This window comes from Aquarana catesbeiana, linkage group LG09 (genome assembly GCF_042186555.1).
Source record: "Aquarana catesbeiana isolate 2022-GZ linkage group LG09, ASM4218655v1, whole genome shotgun sequence".
Classification (NCBI taxonomy): Eukaryota; Metazoa; Chordata; class Amphibia; order Anura; family Ranidae; genus Aquarana; species Aquarana catesbeiana.
The window spans coordinates 150,474,122-150,486,594 of record NC_133332.1 but is presented as its reverse complement, the minus strand read 5'-3'; the positions used below and the strand labels follow the sequence as shown (position 1 = coordinate 150,486,594).

Genomic DNA, 12,473 nt, shown 5'->3' with positions numbered 1-12,473 from the left:
GTCCAAATCATTTGGTGGAGATGACCTCACAAATGCACTTCTAGAAGAATGGTCAAACATTCCCATAGACACACTCCTAAACCTTGTGGACAGCCTTCCCAGAAGAGTTGAAGCTGTTATAGCTGCAAAGGGTGGGCCGACTCGATATTGAACCCTACGGACTAAGACTGGGGTTCCATTAAAGTTCATGTGTGTGGAAAGGCAGGTGTCCCAATACTTTTGGCAATATAGTGTATAATTCTTGAATCAAGAAAATCACACTTCTATTAAACTGCATAACAAAAAGATAGATATCTTTTATTAAATTTTATTTTTGATATAGTCTCCTTTATCAGATTTATTGTTTGTAATCCGGCGAATAAGAACATACATGAGCTTGTCCTCTTTAGTAGAGCCATTAGGATGGACCAATGAATATCTCCCATACATCAGTCAGCATACCGAAGCAGCCAATCAGAGGAGGTTTGAGTGATGGACCAGGAAGTGCAGTACTCCTGTGGATGGGGTCATGTGATGAGGTGTGGATGGTGATGACATACGGAGGGATACCTCCTCAGTCTCCTCTAACATGAATCCCCCGACATGTTACTTCTTCCTTCTTCTGCTCGGTCACTCTGCTTCCTCCATTGTAGGCGGAGAACAGCTGGAATATGCTCCAGGTTGTATCACAGAGACAGGCGCTTTATACAGTATATATATAGTGTACTCATAACCCTGTATGTATTCTATGATGGAACACTCTGTCCGTTCTTATGGGTCGGATTTCACACACCGGAAGCTGTGTGTCCGCTCAGCAATGTGTTTATTTTGTACTCACACCTTCTGCCATCATGTGGCCGAACACCAGAACTGCATGTAAGCGGCTTCTATCTACTCTCACTCTCCCTGTATGATTATTAGAACACAGGATTTATATGTATTATTATAATACAAGATTTATATAGCGCCAACAGTTTATGCAGCATTGATGGAGTTATAACTCCAATTAGTAACTGAAACACGTTTTTCTCATTTTAAATTATTTCAGCTGTTCACATTGACTGCAGCTTTGAAATCGTGCATCTTCATCTAAAATGGTACGATTTCAAAGCTGCATGTCAGTGCGACTTGGAAGACCTCTGTACGGCTTCATGCACAGATGTCTATTCAAGTCGCAACCGAAATCACCAAAAGTAGTGAAGAAACTACTTTTTTGAATCATTGAGGCAACGCAAAGTCGGCGTCGCACCGATTTGAACAGTGCGATTGCTGGCAATGGGATATGACTTGTCATGCAATTTTACCTGTCAAATCGCATGACAAGTCACTCCAATGTGAACAAGGGCTTAAAGTGTTGCTAAACCCAGGACCCTGCATTCACTTTATCTGGTCTCCCACAGTACACGGAACATGCAACTTCCTCTTTAACCACTTGCTTACTGGGCACTTAAACCCCCCTCCTGCCCAGACCAATTTTCAGCTTTCAGTGCTCTCACACTTTAAATGACAATTACTCAGTCATGCAACACTGTACCCAAATGATTTTTTGTCCTTTTTTTCATACAAATAGAGCTTTCATTTGGTGGTATTTGATCACCTCTGGGTTTTTTAATTTTTGCGCTATAAATGAAAAAAGACTGAAAATTTTGAAAAAAAATGCTTTTTTCTTTGTTTCTGTGATAAAATTTTGCAAATTAGCAAATTTTCTTCATAAATGTTGGCCACAATTTATACTGCTACATATCTTTGGTAAAAATAACCCAAATTAGTGGATATTATGTGGTCTGTGTGAAATTTATAGAGTCTACAAACTATGGTGCCAATCATAAAAAAATGATCACATCTGATCACACCTGATGTACTGAGGCCCATCTCATTTCTTGAGACCCTAACAAGCCAGGAAAGTACAAATGCCCCCCAAATGACCCCTTTTTGGAAAGTAGACATTCCAGGGTATTTAGTAAGAGGCATGGTGAGTTATTTGAAGTTTGACATTGTGCACAATAATAAGATGTGTCTCTTCTGACTCCTGCTCTGGTACACACCTTCCATCTTTTTTGGCGTCTTTGGCTTGTCGATTTGGGAGGGAGTTTATCTGGAAAGTGGCGTTTGGAGAGTCGACTAACAACATCTGATCGGATGTTTTCTGGTGGGCCGTTTGGGAATATAAGGGCAGTGTAAATTTCCTCCTGGTAGCCAAGGAAGGGTTGGGGGTTTTGGGTGGAGTTGTGTGGTAAATGATATTGGAATTGAATATGGCCAATTGAAAAAAATAAATTGCTACTTTTTTGTACCAATGGTATGTCCGTCTTGTGGCAAGGTATGGTTCCAGCATTTGATCGTTTGAAGTCGACTCCCCCCATAAACAAATTGTATTCATGGATGCATGTTGGTTTCTGGATGGGGCCATTCCTTCTGAGGATTTCCACATAGTTGTTATTGTGGATGGAAGACAACATGTACACATCCCTTCTGTTCCTCCACTTCACTGCCAGAATCTCTTTGTTACGCAGACTTGCCATTTCTTCTTTTCTCAACTTCTTATTAACAAGACTTTGAGGAAAGCCCTTCCGATTCTTTTTTACGGTGCCACATGCTGGCATCTTCTTCCGATGAAGGTTGTGGAACAGGGGCAGAGAAGTGTAGAAGTTGTCTACATACAGGTGGTATCCTTTGTCGAGTAGGGGGTATATGAGGTCCCAAACAACTTTCCCGCTGGATCCCAAGTAGTCCGGGCAATTAGGGGCTGCAGCTGGGTGTCCTTCCCTTCGTACACTATGAAGGAATATGTGTACCCTGTGGCTCAGTCACATAGTTTGTACACCTTCACCCCATAGCGGGCCCTTTTGCTTGGGATAAATTGCTTAATTTTAAGCCTGCCGCTAAATTTAACAAGGGACTCATCCACACATATGTGTTGGTCGGGGTGAACAGCTGGGGGAATACTTCAGAAAAATAATTTAATATTGGCCGAATTTTGTAAAGCCTGTCATAATTTGGATCATTTCGGGGAGGGCACTGGGTATTGTTGCTGAAATGTAGGAACCTCATTATCATCAGATACCTGGTTCTGGGCATTACCGCGGAGAAGAGCGGCATGTGGTGGAGGGGGTGGGTTGACCAATAGGAACGGAATTCATTTTTTGGTGAGCCCCATATTAAATGTGAGGCCCAAAAAAAACCTTGAACTCCTCCACTGTCAGGTCTCTCCACTCATAGGGATGGGCATAATATGATGTGGGATTTTGCAAAATAAATTGCTGTGCATACAGGTTGCACTGGGTAACAATTGACGCCAACATGTCCTCCGTAAAAATTAAATTAAAAAAATTAATTGGGGTAAAATTCTCTGTATCCACCTGGACGGGCAGTGAAAGGGGGAACGCTAGCTTCTCCTGAATTTAGGAGGAAGCCACAAGAGGTTCTGAAGGGCATAGGGAAGGCTGGCATGGGACCTAACCCTTTGGGGCTGAGGTGACACCCCACTCGTACTTGGCCTTTCTTGCTGAGGCACTGCGGTGCTGGTGGATGCCACTGCGGTGCTGGTGGATGCCACTGCGATGCTGGTGGATGCCACTGCCTCCTCACTATAACACCTTCGTTTGGTGGGCCGAGTTTCTTCCTCCTCTGAGTCCTTTAGTGTTCCACTACTGAGGACTGGCTCGTAATTTACGTCAGAATCCGAATTGGTAAGGGAATCCGAAAAAGAGAGCTCACTGTTGCTCTCGTCGGCCGTGGAAAGAATTTGGTATGCCTCCTCGGCAGAAAAGCTTTTTTTGGACATGGCTGCTGGTGGTTATGAGATTGCACAGGTGTGTGCTAAGCCTGCACTGATGAGGTTGCACTGATTGATGGCACAGATGTGCACTGATGAGGCGGCACAAATGGGCACTGATGAGGCGGCACAGATGGGCACTGAGGCAGCACAGATGGGCACTGAGGAAGCAGCACAGATGTGCACTGATTGCACAGATTTACACTAATGAGGCGGCACAGGTGGGCACAGATATGCACTGATGTGGCACTGGTGAGGTGGCACAGATGGGCACTGATGAGGCACCACAGATGGGCACTGATGAGGCAGCACAGATGGGCACTGATTGGTACAGATGGGCACTGATGAGGTGGCACAGATGGGCACTGAAGAGGTGGCACAGACGGGCACAGACGATGCACTGATGGCACAAGTGGGCACTGATGGGCACAGATGGCAATAGATAGATGTCGCTGTGGGCACTGTTGGGCACTTTTTGGGCACACTTCGCTTTTATACTTTCAAAAATTTACTCACAGAAGCTCTCTCTCCTCACACGCTGTCTCTGTGTGAGGAGAGAGAGCCGGCAATGAGAGATGATCTCAATTGTTTACATTTCAGATAATCTCTCATTGGAGGTGGCGATCGCGCTGTAAACGGCCACTGTGATTGGCCGTTAAAATAATAGTGCCACATCATTGGTGTTCCTGGCGGGGTTTCTTGTACTATAAACCCCATCATGACAGGATAGCTGTATATGACCTGTGTATACCTGTGTAACACAACGTTTTTTTCATTATTATTTTAAATAAACGAAAAAAATGGCATATTACGTTTTTTTGTATGATTTTTTTCCGATTAACCACTTCAGCCCCAGAAGATTTGGCTGCTGAATGACCAGGCCATTTTTTGCAATACGGCACTGCGTCGCTTTAACTGACAATTGCGTGGTCTCACGATGCTGTACCAAAACAAAATTGATGTCCTTTTTTCCCCACAATTAGAGATTTCTTTTGGTGGTATTTGATCACCTTTGCAGTTTTTATTTTTTGTGCTATAAGCGACAATTTTGAAAAAAACACAATATCTTTTACTTTTTGCTATAATAAATATCCCAAATTTAAAAAAACAAAAACACATTTTTTCCTCAGTTCAGGCCGATATGTATTCTTCTACATGTTTTTGGTAAAAAAAATCGCAATAAGCGTATATTGATTGGTTTGCGCAAAAGTTATAGCGGCTACAAAATAGGGGATAGATTTGTGGCATTTTTATTATTATTATTTTTACTAGTAATGGCGGTGATCTGCGTTTTTTATCGGGACTGTGATATTGCGGCGGACAAATTGGACACCTTTGACACTTTTTGAGACCATTATAAAATGGTTTATAGGCCGCTATAAAAATGCACTGTATTACTGTATAAATGTCACTTGCAGGGAAGGGGTTACCACTAGGGGGCAATCAAGGGGTTAACTGTGTTCCCTAGGTGTGTTCTAACTGTAGGGGGGATGGGAGTGACTAGGGGAGGAGACCGGTCGGTGTTCATACTTAGTATGAGCACACAATCTTTCTCCTCTCCCCTGAGAGAACAGGGAGTTGTGTGTTTACAAATACAGATTCCGGTTCTCGCTCTGTCATGAGCGATTGCGGGTGCCCGGCGGTCATCGCGCGTGGCACGCATGCGCACCTTCTACAGTGTTTTAAAGGGCGGACATAGAGTTATGGCGGCTCGCCCAGGGGAGCCAACCTTCCACAGTACAGCTGCGGCGGCCGGTCGGGAACCGATTAATCGACAAAATAATCGGCCAACTAATCGATATGAAAATAATCGTTAGTTGCAGCCCTAAACTGAAAAACTAGTGGAACTCCACTTTAAGGGCCAGTTCACACCACATGCAGTCCAGTGCATTTTGTTTCAGCATCAGAACAGCATGGATAGTAGGTTATATGGTTTCCAGTGGCATAGTTCACACCAGTGTGGTTAGTTCCAGTTTCAGAAAAAAAGGAGAATATGCTGCATTTTTTCTGCACTGAACTGTACTGGAACGCGTAAAACACATCAAAAGCACACTGGAATGCACCAAAAACGCACCAAAACGCACATGTCCCCATTGAAGGTAAAGAAGAAAAGAGGGGGAAAAATGCACTGGAAAACATTAGAAATGCGTCAAAAACAAGCATGCAGAAACGCTTCCGGACTGTATTTCTATGATGTAAACTGGCCCTTAGTAAATATAAACTGCTAAATACCTTTTCTCATCAGCAGTATATAGCAGTCTTGTAACTTCTATCAGTTCCTGGTTAAAGCTTGTAGGAGGAGTTTTCATACTGCACTGAGCTGTCTTATCAGGATCCAGGACCCCTGACCCTCTGGCTGGACAGTGCTGATTGGCCCTGTGCTGATCACATGCACTCTCCCAAGAAAAAAAAAAACTCTATAGCAATACACACCAAACTGAGCATGTGCAGCTTGACTTCAGTAAGTCTGACTTATTCAGTAATGTTTGGGAGTCAGTGGAAAAAGAGGAGGATTTGTGCATACAGGATCAAGCAACTTTTTTACACAATGCAGAGTAAATCCCACAGTGATTAGAACAAGCATGCTTTACTGCATATACACACTGGTTTTACTGTTGTGGGTTTAGTAACACTTTAAGGCTAAAGTTTTTCTTAAATCTTACTGCATTTTCTACATTACGCTAAAAAACTTTCTGTTTACAGCCTCTCCCTCTAGCTCCCCCTTTTACTTACCTGAGCCTGATCTTGATCCAGTGCTGTGCACAAGAGAAATGGCAGTCTCCCTCCTCATTGGCTCAGACACAGCAGCAGAAGCTATTGGTTCCTGCTGCTGTCAATCACAGCCAGTGAGGTGGCGCTCGTGTGCCCCCATTCCAAGCCACTTGCTATGGTGGCACGCAGTGGAGGGGAGCCAGGAGAGCCAGCAGGGGACCCAAAAAGAGCAGGTAATCATTATTTTTTTTTTAATTAAAATAATAAACAAGAAAAAGAACCTTTACCACTTCAACACCAGGCACTTCCTGCCCAGGCCAATTTTTCATCTTTCAGCTCTGTCACAATTTAAATGACAATTACGCGGCCATGCAACGCTGTACCCATATGAAATTTTTATCATTTTATTTCACACAAATAGAGCTTTCTTTTGGTGGTATTTATTCACCACTGGGTTTTTTTATTTTTTGCAAAAAAAAAAAGAATTGAAAGTTGGAAAAAAACCTGCATTTTCTTTGTTTCTGTTATACAAATTAGCAAATAAATAATTTTTCTTCATAAATTAAAGGTCAAAATGTATTGCACTACATTTCTTTGGTGAAAATAACTCAAATCAGTGTATATTATTCAGTCTGAAGTAAAGTTATATATTCCACAAACTAACAAATATATTTGAAAATTGATGAATCCTGATGTACTGATGGCCTATCTCATTTCTTGAGGCCCGAAAATGCCAGGAGAGTACAAATATCCCTCAAATTACCCCTTCTTTGGAAAGTAGATAGTCAAAGGTATTTAGTACAGGAATGGACTGGATTACACAAGTGTCAAAATACTCCAATTATGGATTGGAATCGGACTTGGCTTACCCAATAAATCTTTCCGCCCTCCTTCATAGCTCGCTGCATCGGATCCCGATTCATATCAAACAAAATCTGCTGTTCAGAGACACAATAATAGCATGGAGAGAAGCGAGGAAAAAACTGGGTCTTTTACCTTACGTCTCCAGGTTTCTTCCAATCCATGGCAACCCTATGTTCCCACTTAGTCTCCAGTACGAAACTTTCTCTAAATGGAGAGACAAAGGATTAATCAATGCTCGCTCTCTATACCATGGCGCAAATGGCTCTCTCAAACCTTTCCACCTCATCATGGAAGAGTTCAGTCTTTCTACCCACCACTTTCTCCATGTGTCGCAATGCTCAAATTTCATTGCCAAAACCTGTCCGAAGAAAAGCATCAGGTTCCAACAATCATTCTTAGACAAGCTAATAGCGGAACAGAGCTACTCCATATCAGATATTTACCACCCTCTCAACGGGAAGTTCACTAAATACAAAATACCTACATCACATCCTGGTCAGTAGACTTACCGGGCCAAGTCGACATAGACAATATCATAGTAGGATATAAGATTACAAGAAGCATTATACCAAATGAGTCTTGGAGGGAAACTCAATTAAAGCTAATGCACAGGGCTTACTACCCTTTCTCTACGAAACACCCCTCCACTTCAGGGTCCTTATGCCCATGGTGCTCCCTTCATAAACCCTCTTTAATCCACCGCTTATGGCTCTGTCCACAGATAGCTACCTTCTGGTCCACAATCCTTAACCTTATCCAAAAAGTGACTGATTTCACTCTGGAGAAAGACCCCATGCTTTTGCTATTTGGATACCCACCAAAAATCAGTACAACAGCAGCCACCTCCAAGCCACTACCCCGGAAAAACCTTCAATGGACTCTCCTGACTCTCCTCCTAGCTCAAAGGACTATACTTAATCATTGGATCTCCACCACTCCTCCGACCGTTTCTGAAACCGTAAAATCTCTCAAAACTCTACTATTCCAAGAAAAATTAGATGCTTTGCTCCACAAAAACTGGCCCAATACCAAACTCAAAAAACGATGGGCATCTTTCATCGATCACTGCCTGACAACGTCAGAAAAAGCCATCTTAACTGCACCTCATTTTTCATACAATGCAAGGAAACCTTTATCCAACTGCAAGTCCACCATAGCGCTAATCGATCCTACACACCTGCCATCGACATCCTTAAAGAGAATCTTTAATCTTTTGCTGTTCAGATGCCAAAAACACTCACAAGAGTACGTTCTACTAGAATCGGTACATTTGCAGTCCTCGGATGCCCTTTCTCTATCTCCCTTCTCCCCTCCTCCCTACAATTCCCACAACTCGCTCGCATCCTTTCTTCTGCTTCTGGTCTATAGCTCCCCCTTTTCTCTCTCTTTTTCCCAAACTCTCTCTACCCCACCCTTCTTATACTATAAAGGATGGTAGGAATCTTCAGTACAAAGCCTGTATGTATTACTTCAGGACATTGTTTGTCAACTATTCTTTGTTACAATCTAATAAATTATATTTGAAAGTAAAAAAAAAAAGGTATTTAGTAAGAGACATGCCAAGTTTTTTTTTTTTTCAGTTGTACTTTTTTGTTACAATTATTTGAAAATTAAGAAATAAAATAACCAGTGCAGTACAGCGTTCTCATATAACTGGCGTGTGGTAGTGATCAGTAGAGCTGCACGATTCTGGCTAAAATGAGAATCACAATTTTTTTGCTTAGAAGATAGATCACGATTCTCGCGGCGTAACATCATCTTTCACATTAAAACAAACAAAAAAATAAATGGGCTAAATTTAGTGTTTCGTTTTTTTTTTTTTTTTTTTTTTATTCATTGAAGTGTATTTTTTCCCCAAAAATTGCATTTGAAAGACCGCTGGGCAAATACAGTGTGACATAAAATATTGCAGCAATTAACATTTTATTCCCTAGGGTCTCTGCTAAAATATATATAATGTTTGGGGGTAATTTCTAGCAAAAAATATTGATTTTAACTTAAGAAACAAGTGTCAGAAACTTCCTGCATTTACACATTGTTAAAAACTTGACAGACTGCCTGGATTTTTTCTTTACACACAGAAGTTTATCCTTTTGATCTAAGAAAGAAGAGTTAGTTACAATGTTTCATGTTAAAAACTTGGCAGACTGCCCAGATGTTTTCTTTTGACAGCTGAGTGAGCAGATAAGTCTCTCCACTTGTTATATGAAAGAATCAGCAAACTCTGCAATAGAGATTGTCAGGGGGGTTGAATCAAGATCACAATTTTTTAACGATTAATTGTGCAGCTCTAGTGAGCAGGGACACTGACAGTATAATAAAAAAATAATAAGAAGAAGAATTACAATTTTTTTTTTTTTTTTTTTTTTTTTAGTACATTTTTTTTAAACAATTTTCTTTTCTAACACACTGTGACCAGAGCAATACAGTGTTACCATAGTAACACTGTACCACTCTGGGAAAGTGATTGGTATAAGTAACCATTTTAACTGAATAAATTGGTTACTGGTTTATTCAGTGTCTCTTGTTGTGATTAGCTGTGATAGGCCTGTCTGTACCATGTGTTCACTGTGACCAATCACAGCTAGCAACACAATTGTATACAATAGATGGCATGAAAGGAAGCCATTCATTGTTTACAATTGTCATGTGATGTGCTGTGATTGGTCACAGCAATCACATGACACTAGCAGCAGGCCGGTACACTGATCAGTCATCGGCTGTGTTTGGTGGACACAGCCAGTGAAAGACCGCGCCGCTGCACGGCCGTGCGAGAGGCAGGCTCTGGGAGGACATCTTATGATGTCCTCCCATAACAACAGTGCTCTCACCAGGCCATTGTTTCTAGGCATTAAGGTAACAAACCTTCTGTGTGCAGCCCCCACTCGATCCAGTGATGTGCATGAGAGCAGTGGCTCTCCAAAGTCTCTTAATCATAAACTGAGACAGCAGCCATTGGCCCCCGCTGCTGCCTATCACTGCCAGTGAGCCAATGAGGAGAGAGCCAGAGCAGGGCCGAACCATGCTCCGTGTATGAATGGACACACAGAGCAGCGGTTCTGGGACGCTCTTTGCAAAACCACTTTTTTTTTTTTCTACATAGTACAGCTATAGTGGATATATTTAAGGTGTAGCTTAACCCAAAAAACAATAATGTATTATATTACATCCTCCCAGTTGGCGGAGAGCGTTTACCAAAGTGTTCTGGCGGAGGGCCATCCCCGTCACAACACGATAGATCAGTGGGGGAGATTGCTGTACTAACATCAGATCGTTAGTACAGAGGCTCCAACCGGAGCTGTCAGTTTTGAAAAAAAAACTGCTAGTGTGTACAAGGCTTTAGGCTTTTTTTTCTTTCTTTTGATCTGGGAATCCTGTAAATAACACACTTTCTGTCCCTGGGTGGCTATGTTTGCCTTTGCACATTTCCTTTACATGGGGGTTGATGGAATTAGTAGATTACAGAAGGAAGATAAGCTTGTTTTCATTTTCTGTTCATCTCACAGGAAGTGACAAGAACACTGCATTTCTATGGACTCATGCACACTGCAGCTAAAAAAAAAAGCTGCTTTAACCACTAGCCGACCAGCGCACGACGATGTACGTCAGCACAATCACACGGCTGGGCAAATGGGCGTATGGGTACGTCCCCTTTAAATTGCGGCATTGTGGGCGTGCCCGCAATGCCCGGCGGTGGCCCGCAATCGTGTCATGGAGCGGAAAGAACGGGGAGATGCCTTTGTAAACAAGCCATTTCCCCGTTCTGCCTAGTGACATGACAGGGATCTACTGCTCCCTGTCATCAGGAGCAGTGATCGCTGTCATGTCAGTGGTAGCCCATCCCCCCCACAGTTTTGCCCTGTACACACGGTCGGATTTTCTGACGGAAAATGTGTGATAGGACCTTGTCGGAAATTCCGACCGTGTGTAGGCTCCATCACACATTTTCCATCGGAATTTCCGACACACAAAGTTTGAGAGCTTGCTATAAAATTTTCCGACAACAAAATCCATTGTCGGAAATTCTGATCGTGTGTACACAAATCCGATGCACAAAGTGCCCCGCATGCTCAGAATAAATTGAGAGACGAAAGCTATTGGCTACTGCCCCGTTTGTAGTCCCGACGTACGTGTTTTACGTCACCGCGTTTAGAAAGATCGGATTTTCTGACAACTTTGTGTGACCGTGTGTATGCAAGACAAGTTTGAGCCAACATCCGTCGTAAAAAATCCATGGATTTTGTTGGAATGTCCGATCAATGTCCGACCATGTGTACAGGGCATTAGAATCACTCCCTGGGACACACTTAACCCCTTGATCGCCCCCTAGTGTTTAACCCCTTCCCTGCCATTGTCATTTACACAGTAATCAGTGCATTTTTATAGCACTGATCGCTGTATAAATGACAATGGTCCCAAAATGGTGTCAAAAGTGTCCGATGTGTCCGCCAGAATGTTGCAGTCATGATAAAAATTGTAGATCGCCGCCATTACAAAAAAAAAAAAAAAAAATTAATAATAAAAATGCCATAAATCTATTTCCTATTTTGTAGCTACTTTTGCACAAACCAATCAATATACGCTTATTGCGATTTTTTTTTTTTTTTTAATTTTTTTTTTTACCAAAAATATGTAGAAGAATACATATCGGCCTAAACTGAGAAAAAAAAAATATTTTTTTTATATATTTTTTGGGGATATTTATTATAGCAAAAAGTAAAAAATATTGCTTATTTGTCAAAATTGTCGCTTTTTTTTGTTTATAGCGCAAAAAATAAAAACCACATAGGTGATCAAATACCACCAAAAGAAAGCTCTATTTGTGGGGAAAAAAAGGAAGTCAATTTTGTTTGGGTGCCACATCGCACAACCGCGCAATTGCCAGTTAATGCGACACCGTGCCATATCGCAAAAAGTGCTCTGGTCAGGACGAGGGTAAATTCTTCCGTGGCTGAAGTGGTTAACAGGCATTTGAGCTTGTGCTTTTTTGTGATCTTTTGCATGTTTTTATTGAGGTTCTTTGAGCATAAGCGTTTTTTATTTTTCACAAACCCTCCCCTCAGTTAACTCTACCTTTTTATTTTTTGTGCATTTTCAAACTTTTATGAGCTTTTTTGAGCTTTTTCACGCACTTATGCCCTGT

General features: G+C 41.9%; 1 protein-coding gene across 2 annotated transcripts in view; it reads left to right on the top strand.

The window, feature by feature from the left end:
* The first annotated feature begins 472 nt into the window (after positions 1–472).
* Positions 473–12,473, top strand: part of IDS (iduronate 2-sulfatase) — a 73,785-nt gene continuing 61,784 nt past the window's right edge. The window contains exon 1 of one of the 2 annotated variants that reach the window (XM_073599270.1): positions 473–659. In XM_073599270.1, the coding sequence (XP_073455371.1) occupies positions 569–659 (91 nt within the window). In that variant the 5' untranslated portion in view covers positions 473–568. Of the gene's footprint in view, positions 660–710; positions 856–12,473 lie in introns of those variants that run through there. The other variant, XM_073599269.1, reaches the window with a different exon arrangement.